Raw genomic sequence first — 25135 nt, forward strand, 5'->3', positions numbered from 1 at the left:
GAACAGGAGACATCTCTGAATTAGAGGGAATACAGAGAACATATATGGCACGCACTGAAACGATAAAACATCTAAATTACTAGATGCTTTCAAAGCTCTCAAAACGTACTCTTTGGAAAGGAGACAAGAAAGGTATCAAATAATATATACATGGAAAATGCTTGAAGACCAGGTCCCAAATTTGCACAGTAGAATAACAATACTGTATACTGGAACGAAAGAAACCAAATTAAATGCAGAATAGAACCAGTGAAGAGTAGGAGCGCCATAGGTACAATCAGAACACTGTCTGAATATCAGAGGTCCACAGCTGTTCAATTCCCTCTCAGCAAGCATAAGAAATACTAATGGAACAAAGGTGGATGTATACAAAAGGATATGTGACAAGTTCTTGCAAGAAGTGCCAAACCAACCAGGCTGTAGTGGATATGTGGGCCTACGGGCAGCTCCAAGCAACAGCCTGTTGGAACAAGTTAACACAAGTCAAGCCTAACCTCAGGTCAGACTCGGGGAGTAGAGTAACTCCCAGAACCCTCTCCCGATATGCTCCAGGTAATTGGCCTTGCCCCCATACAGTTCGTTTAACCCTTAAATGGCGCATGGCTATATACCATTTGACACCCACAGGCGCATACCAAAAAGAAAAAAAAAAAATTCTTTCTTCTTCCTAACCTGTTAATTTGTGTTCACTGATCATGGGACAAATAATAAAAAAATAGTAAGTGGCATATATTGCCCGCTATAGGGCGGGGAAGTCTGGCAAAAAACAGGAGCTGACTCAGCGTGCGTCCCAGGCAGTCTGTTGATCGCCAGCTGTCAGGCCGGAGTTGCCACAAAGAGATAATTACCTAATTATTTCAATGTCTCTGATTGATTTTTCATAGTTTTTTGCTGTAATATTATTCAATAGTGTGTAGTTTTATATATTTATATAATAAAATGAGTGAATCATTGTTGTACTCATAAATATGGTGTGCATATTGTTGATTCAATTATGTTCATCAATCAGTGAATAAATACTTTGTCAGTTATTACACTATATACACAGTTTATATATAAGTATCTGCATATTTTGTTCACCATAACGAACCACTAAGTTGCTATTATGAGTCAAAAAGTAATGAGGAGTGACCGCCGTGTACCATCCAGCCACTCACGCCCTCCCTCAAGTCATTTGACTCACCCACATTCTCCTCCCACAATACTGTTTTTGCTTTTATTCACTATATACAGACGCTATATATAAGTATCTAAATTCGTGTTCACCATAACGAACCACTAAGTTGGCCTGCTGAGTGGCAGTGGCAGTGGCAGCCAGTGGCAGCCCGCGATTGGCTGCCACTCCCTCCCTCCCTCCCCTCACCTCACCTGACTTGCCACCATTCTCCACCCACCATGCTGTTTTTGCTTTTATATACAGACATTATATATAAGTATTTACATGTTTTGTTCACCATAACTGTACATCTAAACTTGTATGGTGAGTAAAGGCACAAAGACGTAGGACCTCACACAGTCAGCTGATGGCTGCCGCCCTCAAGGCCAGACACACTAATATTTCTCTTCCAACAATACTATGTGGTGTTATTACACTATATACACACATTATATATAAATATCTACCTGTTTTATTCACCATACTTGTACAAGTAAACTGGTATGGTGACCAAAGACCATCGTGGTAACCAGTAAACAACACCGTCGTCTGCACGGTGGCATCGTGCAGACGACGCCATTCCCTCACCAAAATGGCGGCTCCCAACCTACTCTTGCTGTTTATACCCTCTATACACACGTTATATATAAGTATCTACATTTGTGTTCACCATAGCGAACCACTAAGCTGGTATAGTGAGTGCAGTCAATAAAAGGTGGCCACTAATATACTAAAGAAATTGTTCACGACTTTTGTTAGGCCAAAGCTAGAATATGCACCAGTTGTGTGGTGCCCATATCTTAAGAAGCACATCAACAAACTGGAAAAGGTGCAAAGACAAGCTACTAAGTGGCTCCCAGAACTGAAGGGCAAGAGCTATGAGGAGAGGTTAGAGGCATTAAATATGCCAAAACTAGAAGACAGAAGAAAAAGAGGTGATATGATCACTACATACAAAATAATAACAGGAATTGATAAAATCGATAGGGAAGATTTCCTGAGACCTGGAACTTTAAGAACAAGAAGTCATAGATTTAAACTAGCTAAAGACAGATGCCGAAGAAATATAAGAAAATTCACTTTCGCAAACAGAGTGGTAGACGGCTGGAACAAGTTAGGGGAGAAGGTGGTGGAGGCCAAGACCGTCAGTAGTTTCAAAGCGTTATATGACAAAGAGTGCTGGGAAGACGGGACACCATGAGCGTAGCTCTCATCCTGTAACTACACTTAGGTAATTACACACAGTCAGAAGACATCGCCACTACCCTCCCTCCCACAGCATTACTCCTCCCTGCATGGCGCACAGCGCTAAATATCACCACAATCCTGCTATTATCAGAACCCTGGTCAGTTTTATCACAGTCAGGGGTCTTCTGTAATAATATCATCGCTACATAATAGCATAAACAAGTATATTATGACATTTTTAGGCAATGCTGTGGTCACAATCTGAACAGCAGTGCTGTGAGCTCATGCTGCGTGCGTCAGGCTTGGTTGCTCACTCAATACTGAGGCCCTTCACACCCGGGAATTTGGCCCACGATTTTTAAAAAAAATGGAACTGTTTACAAGAGCCCTGATGAAGGTGTGGTGAACCCCGTGTATCCGCGGGCCATTTAAATCTTGCGTAGTACTCCAAAACATCACATGATGCGATGCGCAATTTATTGCAAGTCGGTCAAAGCATCATATGATGCGATGCGCAATTGAAGGGTTAAGCAAGGACACACTGTTACCGTGTTTGAATAAATTGTAATGCTTTGAATAAAAATTTTCAATGATTCAACTCATGGGTTTTACACCTCAAAAAACCAGCGTTAAATGTAATGAAACGCCATTTTCTGGGTGAGTCCCGGAGGCTCCCCGGAGCTATCCCAGGCTGATATGCTAATGTCAGACTTTGGCATCAGTTATGTGTATAGAGCTCTTAGGCCTACCGAGGACCACGGCCAGAACCGGGCCCCCTCAGAGAGGCAAGGGGAGCAATGGCCTATAGAAGCCCCCGTGTGGTTGGAAGCATTCTATGTCTGCCATCGACCAGAACAGGCACCCAGAAAGGTAAGCGCCTCAAAACAAACCCCTATTCTGGTTAAAATTGCTACCAAAAGCCGAACTAGTGGATAGAACTCCCCAACCGAAAACAAGCAAACTAGTGTGACGTCACACACCGCCGCGCCACTGTCTGCGCAGCTCCCCCCTCCCCGGGAGGGGGAAGGGGGAGCCCCAGACCCCCCACGCCGGCTACCCACACCTCAGTTCTTGAGGCTGGATGTCAAAAACGCGAAAAACCGCCGACCGGAGGGAGGGAGGGATGCCGGGGAGCCTCCAGGACTCGCCCAGAAAAATGGCGTTTCATTACATTCAACGCTGGTTTTCTGGGGGGAGCCCCGTCGGCTCCCCGGAGCTAACTACCCACAGACGGAAAAAGAGGGACTTACCCGGGAGGCGGTCGTCGCTCACTCCTCAACTCGAAGCCGAGACAACTGGCTGCAACCGCCGACCCAAAGCAACACAGGCCCGACGGGGCCCAGGGACATTCACAAGGTAACGAGCAGCCAGGACCCTGTTCGACCGCCAAAATCCCTGCGCCCGAATATCAGACCAAGACATATTCCCAAAGACGGCAGCAAGAGCCGCGAACTTACGAACGTCATGGGCACGGAGGTAGACCGCAGGCTGGCAGGACTTAATAACCCTGCGGACGACCTGGGAGACCCAAACCCGCGAACAGGGAAGAAGGGAAACCGGATCAACCCACAGCGCGTCCCCGGACACAGAAGCCGTGGCGCGCAAATAACGGCGAAGCGTTGCTACCGGACACAAAACATGATGCACCCCCGGCCTGACCAACCAAGCATCAACCACCCATGGACCCCTCCGGAACGCAGTAGTCTCATTCTTCGCCAGAAAAGATGGAGACGGCTGCAAACGAACAAAACAATCACCACGACCAAAAGAGCAGAAACCCCTGCGCCAGAGGAGAGCATGAAGCTCCCCTACCCGACCCCCAGAGGCCAAAGCCAACAAGAAAAGTGCCTTGGAAAAACAATCCTGGACCGAAGGGGCCACAACGAAACGAGGAGACGAAAGGAAAGCGAGCACTCTGTCCAAAGACCAGGACGGCTCAGGCGATGCATGAGCAGGCCGGAGGTGAAACAATGCACGAGACAGCTTGCGAAACAGCGCAGACGTAACATCGATACCGAGAGCAAGCTGAAGCGGCTCCGCCAGCGCCGCACGATACGAAGCGACAGTGTTAGGCATAAGATGACGGTCCTGAAACTACCACGAGAGGAAGGACAAGGCCACCTGAACTGACAAGGAACTAACACGACGAAGACGCAAAAAGAAACGGAAGGACCGCCAGGAAACTTCACACTGCTGCCGAGAAGAAGCCCTCAGGTGGGACACCAACAAGGAGGCCACCTGATCACCGTAGAGATGATAGACTCGAGTCAAAAAAAACATATGCGAAGACTCGAGGAGAAGATCGAACCAGCCACGTGATGTACCGGCCCGATCTGCTAAAAGAGGCGGAGCCACGGGAAAACCCTCGGGTTCGGACACTGAGCAACCAGCGCCTGAAATCAAGGCTGGGCCGGCCACCAAGGGACCAGAAGGACAACTCTCCCCTGGTAAGTCTCTAAGCGAGTCAGGACCTGGAGCAACAGCCGAACCGGGGGAAAGAGGGACAGGAACCCCCACCTCAACCAGTCTAGCCGAAAGGCATCGACCCCAACGGCCTCCCGATCGGGGAAGGGCGCCGCATAAACGGGAAGACGCCGCGACCACGCCAACGCGAAGAGGTCCACCTCGGGGCGCCCGAACGTCTGGCAAAGCCAACGGAAGGACTCGTCGTCGACCGTCCACTCCGTGGAGAGGGGAACGAAGCGAGACAGGGCGTCGGCCAAGACGTTGGACACGCCCTGTACGTGAACCGCCAGGAGAGCCAAATCCCGAGAACTCAGCAGACGAGTCACCCGAAGCGACCAACCCCAGAGACAAGGACCGCATCGAACCCCCGCGGTTCAGGCAATGAACCACCGGAGAGCAGTCCGAATGGAGCCGAATCGTCGATTTGCGGGCCACCCGAATCCTCCCCAGAACAAACCACACTGCCGCGAACTCCCGCACCGTGCTGTGAGCTCAACGGAAGGACGGATCCCAACGTCCCTGGCCGGCCTGGTGAGCACTGGTCACAAAACCCCAGCCGAGAGACAACGCATCCGTGTACACATCGAGCGAGGGCTCGGGTAGGCACCAAGGCACTGAACCCCGAAAAACCCAAAGAGGAAGCCAGTGACGCAGTAACCGACGCAAGGCCCCCGGGGGTCGAACTCTGCGATCGCGAGAGAGGCAGAGGGGGAACCCCGAAGGAACCAGAACAGCCATCGAAGCCAAACCCGACCCGGTGGGTAGACCACCAACGTGAAGTTCAGGCTTCCGCACAGCCCCTCGAGCAACCGCCGGGTGACCCGAGGGCCCTCCAGAAACAGACGAAGGCGGGACCGCAGCTGCAGGAGAGACTCCGGAGGGAGAGACAAGGAGGCGGTTTGAGAGTCCCAAACGAGACCCAGCCAAGTCCGAACCTGAGAGGGAACCAGATGGGACTTCCTCCAGTTCACCAAGAACCCGAACTCGGCGAGCTGGGAAAGAACCAAATCCCTGGCTAGCAAGCAAGCTGACTGGCTGGGAGCCCAAACCAGCCAGTCGTTGAGGTAGGCCAACACCCGAACACCTAGGAGACGCAAACGAGCCACAAACCCATGTAAGGCGCGTGAACACGCGAGGTACCAGGTTCAATCCGAACGGGAGACAACGAAAGCGGTAACTCAGACGCCCCACAACAAAACCGAGCCAGTCCCTGAACCGTGGATGAATCGGGACATGCCAATAAGCGTCCTGGAGGTCCAGGGACACCATCCAAGCTCCCGGCTCCAAGAGAAGCCGAACCTGAGACAGCGTAGTCATCCGAAAGGAGGGGCAATGAACCCAGGGGTTCAGACGGGACAAGTCCAGAATGAACCGCAGGTCCGCGCAGTCCCGTTTCGGAACCGGAAACAGACGGGAAACCCATCTGAGGGACGACGACACCCAAGCGTACCCACTCCAAGACGACTCGACAGAGCGCAGAGAAAGAAACCTGCCCTGCCAGCCCCGACCCCCCAAAGGCGGGAGGGGCCGCCCAACGCCACCGCAGGCCGCTAGACACGACCCGAAAGGCCCACGAATCGTGGGACCAGGCGCGGGCGAACAGTGCAAGCCGCCCCCCCATCGCCCCGTCAAGTGGTGCAAGCCGCGAAAGGGCCGGCGACCCTTACGAGACCCAGAACCCCGCACAGCGCAAACACCGCGCCGACCAGACGAGGGAGGGTCCGCAGGAGGAGCCAACCCCGAACCTGACACCAGAGGCCTACCACGACGAGAGGAACCCCAAGCCCTGGCACGACCTTTCCGGGAAGACCCACCCCGGGACCCCCAGAAAACCAACAAGTCCAACATCAGACGACAAGCCGCCGACGCAGCCTGAATAAACTGCGCCACGGCCGACTCCTCAAACAGAAGAGGACAAAAAGGTGAAGAACGCCTAAGAGCCAGAGCCCAAGCAGATTCCACGGAGGAACCCAGCACCGCCTGCCGACACGCGAGACGGGAAGCATAAAACAGGGAAACCGCATCCCGCAAAATCGGCGTGAACAGCTTCAACAAGTCAGCCAACGAACGAGCAGCCGAGGACAAGGTGCCAGACCCTGGGACGGACCCAAGCATCCTCACATCCTCCACGAGCCAATCCGAAGACAGCTCCAGGAGGGAAAAGAACCACAAGGCCGAAGCCAAAAGGCCCCGGGCGCACAAGTCCTCCGCAACGAGTGCCACCGAAAGGGAGGGAACCTGCACATGGAACTGAATAACGCCCTCATCACGGGGAAGGGCAGGGGCAAACAAGCACTCATTCAGGTACTCAAGCTCGCCCTCCAGGAAAACCTGAAGCACCGTGGAAGCTTCCCGCCACTCCAGCGTGCGGGAACGACAGAAGGAATGCCAGGAATCCAGAACAAACAAGGGGCAGTCTGCTAGCCAGGACGACTCCGGATCCTCGTAACGGAGCCAGAAAGGGAACGAAGTCCCAAACCTGAATGCGGACGGATCCATTTCCGAGGCATAATCCGGGTCACGCAGGAGGTAAGCTGCAAAGGCCGCTCGCACCACACCAGGTTGGATGAGATAAGCCGAAAACCTCCGGAAGGACGGAACCGACGTACCCGGGGGAACACGGAACCGAACCCGGGGAGGGCCGACACCAAGTCCAACTCGTACGCAGAGGGGAGAAAAGAAAACCCCACTACTTGTAACAATAAGCCCCGCTCAGAGGGAAGAAAAACCCAAGCGGGGTCCAGCGGGGCCCAAGGCCCCCAAGTCAGCCCCTCCCCAGCCTCGAGGTCCTTCACCACAGGACCCGAGGCCGAGTCCTCTCCCCAAGCCCCGACCCCACAAGACAAGGACGGAGCAGCCGGAAAAGCTGGAGGAAGGGGGGCCCACTGGTCAGACCCAGAAGCTACGGCCGGGAGACAAGACTTGAATGCCTCTGCCGCCCCTCCGGAAGGGGCACCCCCCGAACCTGCCCGAGTCTCGAGATCAAGTAACCCCTGCTCCGACCCGAAACCCTCAGACGCTTCGGGGCCGGAAGCAGGGGGGGGGGACCAGAACGAACAGAAAGGGAAGGACGAGGAGGTGTGGACTGAACCAGGATCGAAGCGACCCCCACCCCCAAGTCCGGGTCTCGAAAAGCAAAGCGGGGCAGCCCCGGGGCATCCGGGTGAGCAACCAACCGAGCGCGTTGCAACAGACGAAACCTAGACTGCAACGCACGCGCCGCCTGTACCCGAATAGAATCAGAGGATTGGGTAAATTGAGTCACAAGCAAGCAGCAACACTCACAGGACTCAGGGTCGAAAGTATCACCGACCCAACAGGCAGCGTGGCAGAGGCAAAAACAATGAGGGTCACCCTGAGACAAGGGGACCGAGCAACCCTCAAACTCGCACACACAGCGAGTGGGGACTCCGGGGTCACATCCATCGGACCAACGCGCCCCCTAGGGGATTCCCAGGGTCCTGAGCGTTTACTTTAAGAGGACTCGCGCTCAGGTAGTCCCAGGCAGGGTGCTGCAAACCGGCGCCCAAAATTACCAGGCAAACTTCTATAGCTGAACTCCAGGGACATGTACACTCACGGGGACCTAGCAGGGGGCTCCTCCGAGGAGAACAGTGGAAGGGCAAAAACAAACTGAATAAAATGACAGAACCCCGCACCAGGCAAAAACAAAAAGAAAAACAAAACCCCGCAAGAGGACAGCGCACCCCAAGGAACAGAGCCGGCCTCGATGTCGGGAATACAAGCTGAGCAGCACCCTGCTCCCCTACCAGTGCAAACTGCCTCTTACCTGCCGGTAACAAGGGAGAACAGAACACCCAAGAGCCCAACAGGCGGCCAAAAAACCGAAAGGTAAAAGGACCAGCAGAGGCAGACCCCGAGGAGCCTCTGGAAGGTGGCCCCAAGCCCCAAGGGCAGTACTGTACTTACAGGGCACCTAGGGAAGGCAGCCTTAGGCGCATGCAGCCCGAGTACTGAAGATAACTCCTGGCTCTCGCACCCACAAAACCAACACCACACGCAAAGCACAGTGCAGTAGCGACACCGGAGCCAGAGCACACGACCATCGCCTATAGCATCAGCCTCAAGAACTGAGGTGTGGGTAGCCGGCGTGGGGGGTCTGGGGCCCCCCCTTCCTCCTCCCGGGGAGGGGGGAGCTGCACAGACAGCGGCGGTGTGTGACGTCACACTAGTTTGCTTGTTTTCGGTTGGGGAGTTCTATCCACTAGTTCGGCTTTTGGTAGCAATTTTAACCAGAATAGGGGTTTGTTTTGAGGCGCTTACCTTTCTGGGTACCTGTTCCGGTCGATGGCAGACATAGAATGCTTCCAACCACACGGGGGCTTCTATAGGCCATTGCTCCCCTTGCCTCTCTAAGGGGGCCCGGTTCTGGCCGTGGTCCCCGGTAGGCCTAAGAACTCTATACACATGACTGATGCCAAAGTCTGACATTAGCATATCAGCCTGGGATAGCTCCGGGGAGCTGACGGGGCTCCCCCCAGAAAATATTATTTTTCTAAATTTAAAGGACTATATATGTGTGTACAGAGGAACCTCAGTTAACAAATATAACCTGTTCGGCATCGAGCTCATCACGTGAAACGCTCATTTTGCGAAACAAGTGTCCCCATTTAAAATAATGGAAATACAATTAATCCGTTCCACCCCCAAAAAGCATCAATATGAAATGGTGTGGAAGGGAAATCCACCTCTGAGTTAGGTGGTGGATTCTATCTTTTGCAATCTTCTTTGGTTACATCATGGGTTACAAATTGTAGTCACAAAACCATAAAAAAAATACAGAGGAAAAGCACAATGAATGCAGAGGAATGCTTTTCCGGCGCGATAAAACAACAACACTGTCGTTGGAGGCATCCGAGAATTTGGGAGAACCAGTGGGAACGCTAGGAAGCATCACGTTGTTTTCTCGTTAACCAAGGGGAAGCTCGTCAACCAACACAAATTTTCTGCAAGTGGCTCGCTTGTTACCTGAAATGTTCGTACAGTAGATGGTGCTGCTCGTCACCCATGGTTCCTCTATATTTGATTTATAGATGGATGTATGGCCCTTGAACTAAAAATGGCACTAGGATAATTAGAAATGGATATTATGGTGTAATATAAGGTCTCTAAAGATTGATTTCAAGATCAGCCGCCATTTCCGGTGCACAAACACCAAAATCTAGTACATGTCTCCAAATTAATTAAAAATGCCACTAATGCATACCAAACACATGATGCTATCTTGCATATTATCAGACCTTCACAGTCAAATGCTTCTTGAGAAGTGAGTCACCGAGCATGGGTGGCAGGTGTGCAAGCCTTCAGACACTTCAGAAAAATAAAATGTGTCACCAAAGAATGTGAAAATCCCACTAACGATTACTGATATACCTTGCCCTAGGCATCTCCATGTGTTCTGTAATATCAGATTTTAATGCAGAATCAAGACACATGGTGCCAGCCCTGAATACTTGTCTCTGCACTCACTGGCCAAACATCAAGAAACCAGGTACAATGGGGCCTCGACTAACGATGCTAATCCGTTCCCAGAGATGGATCGTAAGTCGAAGCGATTTTTCCCATAAGAAATAAAGGGATTTGAATTAATCCGTTCCCCACCCTCCAAAATATTAACATACAAATACATTTTATACTGAATACAATGTTTTTTTCTAACTACAATACAGTACCTAAGTTTATCTTACCTTTATGGAGGGCTCTTGATGGCGTATGGAAGATGGTGATAAGGGGGGAAGAGGAGAGTTGTTACTGTTTGGAAGGAGAGTCCCCTTCCATTATCACATCAGGCAGTGATGTTTTCTCTGGGGTACTCTCTCTCCTACGTTTTGCCTGAATACCACTAGGACCTGGTTGTGGTTCAGTGCTTGTTTGTCTCACTACAAATTTGTCAACAGACATTTGTTTTAACCCTTCGTTTTAACATTTATCTGTAATTATGCATCACTTTAGCACCCATAATGTCCTTTTTCTTAGCCAGTATGGTGGATATCGTTGACCGAGATTTGTTGTACTGCCTAGCCAGTTCAACAACCCGCACACCATCTTCATATTTACGAATGATCTCTTGTTTCTGCTCTATGGTCATTCTTACATGGGATCTCATATGTTGAGCCTTACCACTGACTTTCCTGGGACTTATGGTGTGATATATAATTACTTTAATGTTCAAAATGCAAAAAATCACTACAAACGCGGAATTTCTTATAGGCGCGATCGTCACTAAGCGGGCAGCTGTAGTAAACTGAGGCAGGTCTGACCGCGTGACCGGGAACCATGCGCTCGGTCGACCCGAACGTGTACCAACAAATATCGTAAGTCGACAACACCATCGGATGTCGAGTTGCATTTTTCAATGAAATTTACATTGTAACTCGAAATTATCTTAAGTCGGGGCAATCGTAAGTCACTGTATATTACTCCGAGAATGTATAAGAATATAGAAATGGAGAGTTTAACAATGCAGACACATTCATACTAGTAAAATTTCCATACAAATTGGTGATCTCTTTCTGGCTAGAGGCGGGCACCAAGGTGTCTGGAGGCGGGCACCAAGGTGTCTGGAGGCTGGCACCAAGGTGTCTGGAGGCTGGCACCAAGGTGTCTGGAGGCGGGCACCAAGGTGTCTGGAGGCTGGCACCAAGGTGTCTGGAGGCTGGCACCAAGGTGTCTGGAGGCTGGCACCAAGGTGTCTGGAGGCTGGCACCAAGGTGTCTGGAGGCTGGCACCAAGGTGTCTGGAGGCTGGCACCAAGGTGTCTGGAGGCGGGCACCAAGGTGTCTGGAGGCTGGCACCAAGGTGTCTGGAGGAGGGCACCAAGGTGTCTGGAGGCTGGCACCAAGGTGTCTGGAAGCTGGCACCAAGGTGTCTGGAGGCTGGCACCAAGGTGTCTGGAGGAGGGCACCAAGGTGTCTGGAGGCGGGCACCAAGGTGTCTGGAGGCTGGCACCAAGGTGTCTGGAGGCTGGCACCAAGGTGTCTGGAGGCTGGCACCAAGGTGTCTGGAGGCTGGCACCAAGGTGTCTGGAGGCTGGCACCAAGGTGTCTGGAGGCTGGCACCAAGGTGTCTGGAGGCTGGCACCAAGGTGTCTGGAGGCTGGCACCAAGGTGTCTGGAGGCGGGCACCAACGTGTCTGGAGGCTGGCACCAAGGTGTCTAAAGGCTGGCACCAAGGTGTCTGGAGGCTGGCACCAAGGTGTCTGGAGGCTGGCACCAAGGTGTCTGGAGGCTGGCACCAAGGTGTCTGGAGGCGGGCACCAAGGTGTCTGGAGGCTGGCACCAAGGTGTCTGGAGGCGGGCACCAAGGTGTCTGGAGGCTGGCACCAAGGTGTCTGGAGGCTGGCACCAAGGTGTCTGGAGGCTGGCACCAAGGTGTCTGGAGGCTGGCACCAAGGTGTCTGGAGGCTGGCACCAAGGTGTCTGGAGGCTGGCACCAAGGTGTCTGGAGGCTGGCACCAAGGTGTCTGGAGGCTGGCACCAAGGTGTCTGGAGGCTGGCACCAACGTGTCTGGAGGCTGGCACCAACGTGTCTGGAGGCTGGCACCAAGGTGTCTGGAGGCTGGCACCAAGGTGTCTGGAGGCTGGCACCAAGGTGTCTGGAGGCTGGCACCAAGGTGTCTGGAGGCTGGCACCAAGGTGTCTGGAGGCTGGCACCAAGGTGTCTGGAGGCTGGCACCAAGGTGTCTGGAGGCTGGCACCAACGTGTCTGGAGGCTGGCACCAAGGTGTCTGGAGGCTGGCACCAAGGTGTCTGGAGGCTGGCACCAAGGTGTCTGGAGGCGGGCACCAAGGTGTCTGGAGGCTGGCACCAAGGTGTCTGGAGGCTGGCACCAACGTGTCTGGAGACTTTGATGCACAAAGTGCATCATTTATTGCATGCACACTGTACATTCTGGTATCATCTTTCATAACATTTCCACCTTTGATTAAACCATAAATTTTGCAATAAACCTACTGTAACTATTTTGTTTACGTCCACAGAGAATTTCAATAACTTTTTTAAAGGTAAGGTAATTATCAGGACATGATAAACCTGTGTCTGTAGCTGGAAGATTTTATCCTAGGGTACAGTCACTGGATACAGATTACTTTGTACCCAACAGTTTGCCAAATGATTTTAAAACCTAACCCAACCCAGCCTAGCTTGGGTTGGGTTAGGTCACCCCCCCCCCATTTGCCTTGGGCAAATGGGGTAAATCTGGTATGTATGTATATATATGTATATACGTATGAATATATGTATGTATATATTTATTTATATACAAGAAGGTACACTGGGTTTCAGAGAATACATAGCATAGTATTTACAATCTTGTAAAGCCACTAGTATGCGCAGCGTTTTGGGCAGGTCCTTAATCTAACAGATAAGTTTAAGTAGATAAATTCTAGCAGAATTAATAAAATGATAACAGATACGTTGCAAGAAAAAAAATGAGATGAGAGAGATTAGTAAGTATAGTAAAGCACATTGTTATATTAAAGCTCTGATTGATTACATTGACAACTTGATTGGTAATTTAAGCAAGATTAATAGACACCATACAGCAGATTGATAGCACATATAAGAAGACAGCAATGATCATAATGGTAAAGATGTTCATATTGGGTACAGAAAGATTGGGAGATTGGGTAGCAATAGATACAGTGTAATTTTAAAGCAAAAGGTAAAAAACTATGAAGATGAAATTAGGTACTTTTTAGCTTTGTTTTTGAATGACAATAAAGTTGGACAGCTATTCAATTCATTAGGGAGTGAGTTCCATAGACTGGGTCCCTTTATTGCATAGAGTGTTTACACAGATTAAGTTTGACTCTGGGGATATCAAAGAGATATTTATTTCTGGTGTGGTGATAATGGGTCCTATTGTATCTGTCCAGGGTGAGTTTCAGAGCAGGATTTGCATTTAAGAACAGGGTTTTGTAAATGTAATTAACACAAGACAGCAATTAACACAAGACAAGACAACACGAACGAACGTCAACAACACCTGTCGGCCCTGCCCTCCCTCCTCTTTTATCAGCTGATCCTTGAGCTCTCGGCTACCAACAAATGATGTAGCATCACCCGAAGGCAGCTAAGTACACAGTGACCCAAATGTCATTGAAAAAAACAACAAAACCAACCCGTAATTCTCTCATTTCGACCTCACTAGTGTTGCTCCCTGGAGCTAGGAAGCTGTACCCGATGTTCACTGCTGCCTATCAACGAGTCTTCCCTATTTGTTCCTGCCTACATTTATCCTGCTACCATGCAAAGTAAGACCGGTAAGACCCTTAAGAAAGAAAGCACACCAAACAAGAATAACCCTACTAGCCAGGCTAACAACATGATTAGTTCAGCTATCTCCCCCTCGGTGGCCGCCGTGGGGGGTACCGACTCTCCCCCCGTCAACAATAACAAACAATCTCAGCTGGGCGCAGCGCCGTCTCCGACACGGGCCATGCAACTATTATGTAGCCATATGGACCAACTTAAACGAGCTGCTGCCCCTTGTTCTGACTTCAAGCGCCTTGCTGATAACCCTTGGCTCAAGTTATTAACTCAAGTACATGAAGATCAAATGAAAGTAATCAAAGAGCAGTCAGCCTTAATAATGAACCTGCAAGGCTCATTATTATCTCTGCAGAATGAAGTTGGAGACTTACTCAAGAACAATCAAGATCTATCTACCAAAGTTGTCAACCTCGAACAAGAATTAAACCTTCTCAAGAACACAGTTACTAACTTTAATCCAGATGAAACCACTAAAAAACAGGAAGAAATATTGCAACAGTTTGAGAACCATCTGAACAACCTACAACAACAACACACTGTTACCCAAGACGAGACAGACCAACATAAACTACTTGAGTCTGTAATTATCTCTTCATGTGATTTTCCCTAAGAAACTGATGGAGAAGACTGTGCTGCCATCGTGATCAAGGTATTGCAGGATAAGTTAAGGTATTCGATCCAAAAAAAATGACATCAAAGCAGCCTATAGAGTGGGTACCAAATCATCTGGTACTAATAACAGGAGAATTCGTTTAAAACTAGATAGCTGCTCCCACAAGTCTGATCTTATCTCATCTGCAGTCGCTAGTAAATCCACTGTTTATGTGAATGAATGTCTGACCAGGTTCAGGCAAAATCTCTTTTTTTAAACTGCGTGGCTTCTGCAAAAATTCCCCTACAATTAAACACTGTTTTGTGTGAGATGGTTAAATTATAGCTAGGAGGACTGACACTGGAAAAACCTATTCAATAACCACTGAAGCTCACATTAATTCTTTCCTCAGTGACTGTGGGATAACTGCTGTATAGCCTGAATTAAAATTATAATCTCATTTAACTATCTTTGTGTACTTTATCTCTGCCTTTCCTTTCAAAAGGTTTTAACTTTAGTTAAAAAAAAAAAAAAAAATAATAATATTGTCATCTTTATTATTGTCTTTTTTTCTTTTTACTCCCATGTTCCATAGTACACTGGCTTTGCCTGTGTCCTCTAGTATTAACTTCATTATCCAGTGTTCCTGAGTGTATCTCTATTTAAACTACCTCAGTTTGTTTTAGTGTAACTTTAGTATTCAACTAAAGGGTACTTATAATAGGATAGTAAGCAAGCTTTTCATTTTATAGATTTCATAATTGCTTTTTTACTTTTTTGGTCATCTATTGTTATTAATTATTCTAGTTAATTTTTTACATTCCTAGTTCCCATTAAGTTTTTTTTTTTTTTTTTTTTTTTTTTTTACTTAAAATTACCATTAAGTTTATATTACTTTAGAATTTTTATTCTACTTTTTTCTTTGTTTTCTATTTTGTAATTTGCCATTCTTGCCTTGTTTTCCTGCAAACAGCCTTTTTATGCAGTCATGTATAGACCCAGAACTAAACCTCTTATCCACTATCTATGACAATCATCACTTCAATGATCAAAATTGCAGATATTTTACAGCACATGATGTAAACAATGTATTAACAGATAATCACAATATCTCTGTAATCAACTTGAATGTTAGATCCCTAGGTAAACACTTCGATGATGTTAGTGCCTTGATTGAAACTATTGACAACAAATTCTCTTTTATTATACTTACTGAAACGTGGTTGAAAGAGGATACTACTCAACTCTTTAACATGCCTAACTACTCGGCAATTCACAACTGTCGTCAAATGCAGAGAGGTGGTGGTACTGCTCTTTACTACCACCAAGAACTAACATGCTTAAAAATAATTAGAACTAGAGACTGCTGTGGGGAGTATATCTTCGCCAGTTTCAGAGTCAAGGGTGCCAAGTCTGTCCTGTCTGTGGGTGCAGTCTATAGAATTCCTAACACTGATGTGTCTGAATTCAATTCAAACCTTAGAAATCTAATACTAGATAACAGTCTGAACAAAAACCATCTAATTATCGCAGGGGACTTTAATATTGACCTCTGCGAGCTTGAACACCCTACTGCTGTTAGCTTCCTCAACTGTATGAATTCCTGCTTCCTCATACCCTTAATCACTAGACCAACTAGAATCACTGATAGTACTGCTACGACTCTAGATCACATCTGGACCAACATAACCTCTCTGCTTACTTCAGGTATAATCACCGATAGCACTACAGACCATTACCCCACATTTCTCTTAACTAACATTATCAAACCACCTCTTGAGTCAAGGGAGTTAAGCTTTAGGCTGCACAATGAAACTGCTATAAACAATTTTATATCTGCTGCTGATAATGTCAACTGGGAGTCCGAGTTAGGTAACATATGGGACATCAACCTAGCAGTGCAATCTTTTCTACAAACAACTCTTAGCCTTTATGACACCCACTGTCCTATGCTTACAAAACAAGTCACAAACAAAAGGCTTAACAATCCTTGGCTTACAAAGAGAATACAGTGGTACCTTGCATAACGATCGCCCCAAAAGACGAACATTTTGGGTAACGAACGGCCCGATCGGCGTCAAATCGTCCCGTATGACGAACGCTGGTTTGAGTAACGTCAACACCACATGGTGGGGTCGCGCTGCTTCTTGCACATTCTTAGATGCCTCCAACGATGCACATAAATTATGTTGTTCTTGTTTAAAGATGCTAATAATGCTGGGATATAAAAGGGTGACTGCTGAGATGTTGCAAAGCATTGACGTTTTTGTAGGAAAAAAGAAATGAAATGTCTGATATACAACAAATGTCACAAAGGTTCGTTCGGTGTTCGGCAGGTAAGCTGCTCCATTATAACAATCTTTCTTTGTTTCAAATGTGTTCCATCTGTTTTGTATTTGTCATTTACGTCTCAATAATGGAGAAGCCTACCTTACATACACTGAATAAACCATTATGACATTTTCCTTTCTTCAAATGTGTTCAATATTTATTTTTCATTTGTCTTATAGCAAAAGGTTCGTTTGGTGGTCGGCAGGTAGGCTGCTCCATGTTTCTTACATACAAAAAACGTAAATAATAAAAAAATGAAGAATTTTGAAAATCAGTACAAATGTCAAAAAGGTTCGTTCGGTGGTCTACAGGTCGGCTGCTCCATGTTTCTTAAATAAAAAAAAAAACAGCGTTGAATGTAATGAAACGCCATTTTCTGGGTGAGTCCCGGAGGCTCCCCGGAGCTATCCCAGGCTGATATGCTAATGTCAGACTTTGGCATCAGTCATGTGTATGGAGTTCTTAGGCCTACCGGGGACCACGGCCAGAACCGGGCCCCCTCAGAGAGGCAAGGGGAGCAATGGCCTATAGAAGCCCCCGTGTAGTTGGAAGCATTCTATGTCTGCCATCGACCGGAACAGGCACCCAGAAAGGTAAGCGCCCCAAAACAAACCCCTATTCTGGTTAAAATTGCTACCTAAAACCGAACTAGTGGATAGAACTCCCCAACCGAAAACAAGCCAACTAGTGTGACGTCACACACTGCCGCGCCGCTGTCTGCGCAGCTCCCCCCTCCCCGGGAGGGGGAAGGGGGAGCCCCAGACCCCCCGCGCCGGCTACCAAACTCCAAACCTTTCCAGACATTCTAAAAAAAGCAAGAGTAACCCCTGTCCACAAATGTGGTGATCTCACAGATGTTAACAACTACAGACCTATATCAATCCTGCCTAACTTGTCAAAAATATTCGAAAAACTAATCTACAAGCAGCTTTACTCTTTTCTAGCCAAACAGAATATACTTAACTCTTGTCAATATGGCTTCAGACCCAAAAAAAGCACTAACGATGCACTTATTAGTATGATTAACTTGATTCACGCAGCTCTTGATAAAAAGGAGTTCCCTGTTGGGTTATTTGTGGAGCTGCGTAAGGCTTTTGACACTATCAACCACCAAAACCTTCTTCTTAAATTACATCATTATGGAGTCAGAGGTCACTCCCTGCAATACCTCAAATGTTATCTTACTGACAGGCTCCAGTATGTTTCTGTGAATAATACAATTTCTCCCACCCTACCCATCAACATTGGTGTTCCTCAGGGCAGCATACTTGGCCCTCTCCTCTTTCTCATCTACATTAATGACCTTCCAAATGCCTCCCAACACCTCAAACCAATTCTATTTGCTGACGACACAACCTTCATTTACTCCAGTCCTGACCCACTTGCTCTAAATGCCACAGTAAATACTGAGCTAGAGAAAGTCCATCTTTGGCTAACTGCCAACAAACTCACCCTTAACATTGACAAAACGTTTTATATTCTGTTTGGCAATAAATCCTCTAATCAAATAAATCTCAAAATAAACAATACCCAAATTTGTAACAAATTAGATGGCAAATTCCTTGGCGTTCTCATCGACCACAAGCTGAATTTCCAGGGACACATTCTAAATATATAAAAAAAACCAGCGTTGAATGTAATGAAACACCATTTTCTGGGTGAGACCCGGAGGCTCCCCGGAGCTTTACCGGCTGATATGCTAATGTCAGACTTTGGCATCAGTCATGTGTATGGAGTTCTAGGGCCTACCGGGGACCACGAGCCAGAACCTGGCCCCCTCAGAGAGGCAAGGGGAGCAATTGCCTATAGAAACCCCCGTGTGGTTGGAAGCATTCTATGTCTGCCATCGACCGGGTCAAGCATCCAGAAAGGTAAGCATTCCAAAACAAACCCCCCTATTCTGGTGAAAATTGCTACCTAAGCCGAACTAGTGGATAGAACTCTTCAACAGAAAACAAGGAAACTAGTATGACGTCATACGTCACCGCGCCGCTGTCTGCGCAGCTCCCCCCTCCCTGGGAGGGGGAAGGGGGAGCCCCAGACCTCCCACGCCAGCTATCCACCCATCAGTTCTGAGGCTGGATGTCAAAACACGCGAAAAACGCCGACCGGAGGGAGGGAGGGTTGCCGGGGAGCCTCCGGGTCTCACCCAGAAAATGGCGTTTCATTACATTCAACGCTGGTTTTCTGGGGGGAGCCCTGTCGGCTCCCGGGAGCTAACTACCCACAGAGGAAGGTCAAAGGGACAAAACCAGGAGGCGGACACCACGCACCCCCCAAGGAGGCGAGACAACCGGCAGCAAACGCCAACCCAAGGCGCCACAGCCCCGAAAATCCCGGGAACAACACGAGAACTATGAGCAGCAAGGCCCCTGCACGAACACCAAAAATCCATGCCCGAAAGACTGCAAGGCCACGTCGCCCAGACGGCAGCGAGAGCAGCGAAGCCACGAACGCCACCGGCATGAGGGAAGAACACAGGCAGCTTAGCCGCAAGAACACGGCTGACCACCCGGGACACCATCACCCGCGAACCGGGAAGGACAGAACCGGATCAACGCAAAACGCGCTCCGGACCCAAACGCCGTGGCACGCAAACAACAGCGGAGGGCCGCCACTGAACACAAAAACGACACACCCCCGGCCCGACCAATGAAGCACCAACAAACCCTGGACCCCTCCAGAATGCAGCAGCCCCACCCGGCGCCAGAAAAGATGGAGACTGCTGCCATCAAACAACCAAAACGCTAAAACCGAAGGAGCAAGAAAACTCAGCGAACCGACCCCCAGAGGCAAAGGAAAGAGCCGACGAAAAAACACACCGGAACCGAAGGGGCACTACCAACCGAGGAGAAGACAGAGCACGCTGACCAGAGACCAGGATGGTGCAAGCGGCGCACGAACAGGCCGGAGGTGAAACGACGCACAAGACAGCTGACTAACGGTGCAGAAGCAACACCAAGACCGAAAGCAAGCTGAAGCGGCTCCGCCTGCGCCGCACGAAAAGAGGCGACAGTATGTGGCAAGACGACGGCCCCCAACCCCCACTAGAAAACCAAGCCGAGAGTAAACCAAGCTAACAAGAGTAACCACCTAAGAAGAGACAGGAAAAGGAAGGACCGCCAAAATACCCATACTGCCGCCAAGAGAAGCACGCAGGTGGGACACCTACCACAAAGCCACCCGACCACCAACCGGAGGCGAGACCACGAGGCAGAACATAAGCAGCCCCGACAAGGCCCCCCCGAGCCCAGGAAAAAGGCGGAGCCGCGAGAAGATCTCGGGCACGACCACCGAAACCCAGGCGGCACAAGGAGATGGAACGTCTGCCGAACAGAAAAACTCCCCAAAGCATGCAAGCCCGCCAGGAGTTCAGAAACGATGGGTCCGACGCGAGACATCGCAAGAACCCCCCCCCAAAAAAAAAAAAAAAACGGCAGGGCAAGCTAGGAAAACCAAAGAAGGCGGAAGGGTCGCCGCCAGAACAGGACCCGAACCAAGGGGCACGAACAACTGCAATAGACCGAGACAAAGAAGCACATCACAGGACACAGGCTGACCAACGCCCAAGAACACACGCAGAACATTCCTGCTGCAGAGGAGGCAGGAAGAAAGAGCAGAAGCACAAAAAACCCCAGGAGAACAACCAGGGGTGGACAATCAGGCAGGGACAAAAACCCCACGCAATCCCCAGGCACAAAACGGCAGCAAAGTGCCACTCCACAACCGGACACAGGAACAAGGACACGCCACCGTGAAACACGGTACCAATGCACACGTGCAGCAGCAGCAACAGGCACCACTGCAACATGCAACATGTAAATAGCAACTCCCCTCTGCAAAGGCAGAGAACGGAGCAGGCAGACCCCAGACAGGGCCAACGGAGACACGACAAAACCCTGCAGGCCCAGAAACCTGCACCAGGCGACCGACGGCGGAGAAACCCCGCTCGATACCTGCTGGATGAGGTACTGGGAGCTCTTTTACACCTGAAGCCCGGCCCAAGGTCAGGCCAGACTGGCCAGAGGATGGCCCACCAGGTAGCTGCTAGGAGCAGTCCACCGGCCCACATACCCCCACAACCACCACGGGCCGGAACTGCCATACGAAAACAGGCCAGTGCGCCCTGGAAGTCCACGGACGAACCAGCAAGAAGGCTTATGCTCGCAAGTAGGTCGTGTAACAAGCACAGACCACTGATGGTAATACAGTGTTCCCCAAAAGTGCCAATAGCACCACTGCACTCCACTGGTACTATCCCGCAAGTTCTACCAGATAGGCGGGACCCAAGAGCCAGAGCTCAAATCCTGCAAGCACAGCCAGGAGCCTCACCAGGTGAGTACAGAACCAACCCTACAACCCCCACACCTCACAACATTAAAAAAGGAGGGTCCCCTGAATGACTCCAGCATGGGTCGGACATGCACATGAGGGGGACAGGAAGGGGTGATAAAGGGACAGTCACTGGTGTGCGAACGGTCTCAGTCGTACAAAAATATACCTAAATAAAGACAGGTATATAAACACCGCCGCATCCAGCGCCCGGCCAAAAGACGCCAGACCGCAGAAACTCACCTGGCGAATGGTGGCACGAACTTGACACGACTCAACCGTGCCCAGAAAAACTTGGGAGCACCGCCAGGTGAAGACGCCAGAGCCGGACCCGCAGGAGAACAGGGAGAGGCGAAGGAGGCGGTACACACCCAGGACACAGGGAAAACCGCGGTGTCCTCCCCACAACTGGGAACCAGGACACCCCCGGTGCGAAGGGGCACATACCGCAGCCAGGGAGAAGAACGAGAGGTGAAGCACTGTAGCAAAAAAGGGCGCAAAACCCCAGCACTGAAACACCGCCCAGACCAAAACAAACTCCACGGCGCATGCGCATAACACGCTGGCCGAACCGCACACCCTCCCTGCGGGAAGGCGCCAGCCAGGACTACTGCACGAGAAAAGGAGCCAAAAGAGGAAGCAGGAACAATAAAACCGGCCAAAGAAGCAAAGAGCCCAAAAAGGAACCCAACCGGGCGACAAGTAGCCCAACCGGGCGACAAGTAGCCCAACCGGGCGACAAGTAGCCCAACCGTGCGACAAGTAGCCCAACAGGGCGACAAGTAGCCCAACAGGGCGACAAGTAGCCCAACCGGGCGACAAGTAGCCCAACCGGGCGACAAGTAGCCCAACCGGGCGACAAGTAGCCCAACCGGGCGACAAGTAGCCCAACCGGGCGACAAGTAGCCCAACCGGGCGACAAGTAGCCCAACCGGGCGACAAGTAGCCCAACCGGGCGACAAGTAGCCCAACCGGGCGACAAGTAGCCCAACAGGGCGACAAGTAGCCCAACAGGGCGACAAGTAGCCCAACAGGGCGACAAGTAGCCCAACAGGGCGACAAGTAGCCCAACAGGGCGACAAGTAGCCCAACAGGGCGACAAGTAGCCCAACAGGGCGACAAGTAGCCCAACAGGGCGACAAGTAGTCCAACAGGGCGACAAGTAGTCCAACAGGGCGACAAGTAGTCCAACAGGGCGACAAGTAGTCCAACTGGGCGACAAGTAGTCCAACTGGGCGACAAGTACGAGGAGCCGACAGACGTTCCAATAATGCGGGAAGTAGCGAAAAACCTTCCCGTACCCTCGAGAACACAGAAGCCAACACTAGTCCCGAAGGCACACGAAGGCGCAGGCGCACCCGAGATCAGAAGTCACGCAGAACCCCATCGAACGGGGAAACATGACAAAAACACCGTCCCAAAAAGGGGGGGAGGAAACATCCACCCACAGGACGGAACCAACCGACTCAAAGGCCAAGGAACCGAGCCCGGGGAGGGGCCGACGTCCAACAGCACGTACGGCGAGTGGGGAGGAAAGACCCCACTCCGCGTAACCACAAGCCCCGCCTAGAGGGGGATAAAAACCCCCACGGGGTCTAACGGGGCCAAGGCCCCCCCAAGTCAGCCCCTCCCCAGCCCCGGGAACCTACATGACAGGCCCCGGGGCCGAGCCGTTCCCCCAAAGCCCCGGCCGTACCAGAAAACCGGGGCAGCCGTGAAAACACTAAGGAAGGGAGCCCACTGGCAGATTCATACAACACGGCTGGAGGAACAGGCCCAAATGCCCCTGTCACTACCCCGGAAGGGGAATTCCCCAAGACAGCCCGAGTCTCAACACCACCAAAAACCCCGCCCCGAACCTACAGACGGTAAGGAACCGGATGCAGGCAGGAAGGGTGAACCAGGGGAAAGACAAGGGGGCATGGATGAAACCGAAGCAACCAACACCCCCAAGTCCCAAAACGAACTACAACGGGGCAGCCCCGGGGCTCCCGGGGAGGAAACCACGAGAACGTTGCCACCACCAAGGCTCAAGTGCAACGCCCCTGCTGCCCGCACCCGCTTTGTTAGCACAACTGGGGAACCGAGCCACAACGAGCAACCAAACTCGCAGGACTCCGGGTCGAAGGTGTCACCGACCCCACAGGCAGCAGACGGAGGCAAAACAGAGAGTCACCCAGAGACAAAAGGGGAAGAGCAACCCTCAAACTCACTGGAAGCGAGGGGGGGACTCTGGGGTCACATCCATCGGACCCGCGTGCCCCCAGGGGTTTCCCAGGGTCCCGAGCGTTTACTTTAAGAGGACTCGCGCTCAGGTAATCCCAGGCAGGGTACTGCTAACCGGCACCCAAAGCTACCAAACAACTTTCTAAGAGCTGAACCCCCGGGACGTGTACACTCACGGGGACCTAGCAGGGGGTACCACCAGAAAATACTCAGAACACAAGGGACACAAGGGGCAAGAACGAAGGCAGACCCCCCCACCAGGTAGATAAACAAAAAGAAAAAGAAAACCCCGCAAGAGGACAGCGTACCCAAGCGGAACAGAGCCGGCCGCTATGATTGGTAAAGACAAGCTGCACAGTACCCCGCGCCCCACCAGTGCAAACACTGCCCCTTACTCTAAGGCGAACAAGGGAGACAGAACACCCGAGCACACAAAGAGCGGCCGAAAACCAAGCAGTAAACGGCCAAGCAGGGGCAGGACCCAAGGAACTTGTGGAAGGTGGCCCCAAGGGCAGTACTTACAGGGCACCTAGGGAAGGGAACCCTAGGCGCATGCAGCCCGAGTACTGAAGAATCACTCCCGGCTCACGCACCACCTAGAAAACAGATACTACACTCTAGGTACAGTGCTGAAACAACCACTGGAGCCGGAGCACATAACCATTGCCTATAGCATCAGCCGAAGAACTGATGGGTGGATAGCCGGCGTGGGAGGTCTGGGGCTCCCCCTTCCCCCTCCCGGGGAGGGGGGAGCTGCGCAGACAGCGGCGCGGTGACGTATGACGTCATACTAGTTTCCTTGTTTTCTGTTGAAGAGTTCTATCCACTAGTTCGGCTTAGGTAGCAATTTTCACCAGAATAGGGGTTTGTTTTGGAATGCTTACCTTTCTGGATGCTTGACCCGGTCGATGGCAGACATAGAATGCTTCCAACCACACCTCTCTGAGGGGGCCCTAGCCAGCAGGGTTCGAGTCTCCTGGTGGGAAAGTGTTCTAAAGTTGTATACTTAACTCTCGTGTTTAGGAGAGTTGTGCCTTAAGCAGAGACACTGTGTCTTCCCATATTAACAGGGACTTGATGAAATTAACGTATAAATGACCCCTCACTTGCTCTGGTGCTCTTGGGAGGTGTTGATCTTTGGGGTATTTAAATACTCCGAAATTACCATCTCTTTTAGGGGTCTGAGCGGGTTAAGGCGTACCTGTTATGCCAGTTGCTGGAAGGCTTCTGTGCTGGCTAGGGTTCGAGTCTCCTGGTGGGAAAGTGTTCTAAAGTTGTATACTTAACTCTCGTGTTTAGGAGAGTTGTGCCTTAAGCAGAGACACTGTGTCTTCCCATATTAACAGGGACTTGATGAAATTAACGTATAAATGACCCCTCACTTGCTCTGGTGCTCTTGGGAGGTGTTGATCTTTGGGGTATTTAAATACTCCGAAATTACCATCTCTTTTAAGGGTCTGAGCGGGTGGTGGAGCGGGTTAAGGCGTACCTGTTATGCCAGTTGCTGGAAGGCTTCTGTGCTGGCTAGGGTTCGAGTCTCCTGGTGGGAAA

General features: G+C 50.4%; 2 protein-coding genes across 3 annotated transcripts in view; both read right to left on the reverse strand.

Moving 5' to 3' along the window:
* Nucleotides 1-25135, reverse strand: part of LOC123772933 (putative leucine-rich repeat-containing protein DDB_G0290503) — a 393605-nt gene that overhangs the window by 364909 nt on the left and 3561 nt on the right. The window lies entirely within an intron of this gene.
* Nucleotides 11304-12719, reverse strand: LOC138363965 (uncharacterized). Its single transcript, XM_069323417.1, has one exon. It carries the CDS (start codon nucleotides 12717-12719, stop codon nucleotides 11304-11306), a length of 1416 nt encoding a protein of 471 aa, XP_069179518.1.

The sequence above is a fragment of the Procambarus clarkii genome, chromosome 12 (genome assembly GCF_040958095.1).
Source record: "Procambarus clarkii isolate CNS0578487 chromosome 12, FALCON_Pclarkii_2.0, whole genome shotgun sequence".
NCBI classification, from domain to species: Eukaryota; Metazoa; Arthropoda; class Malacostraca; order Decapoda; family Cambaridae; genus Procambarus; species Procambarus clarkii.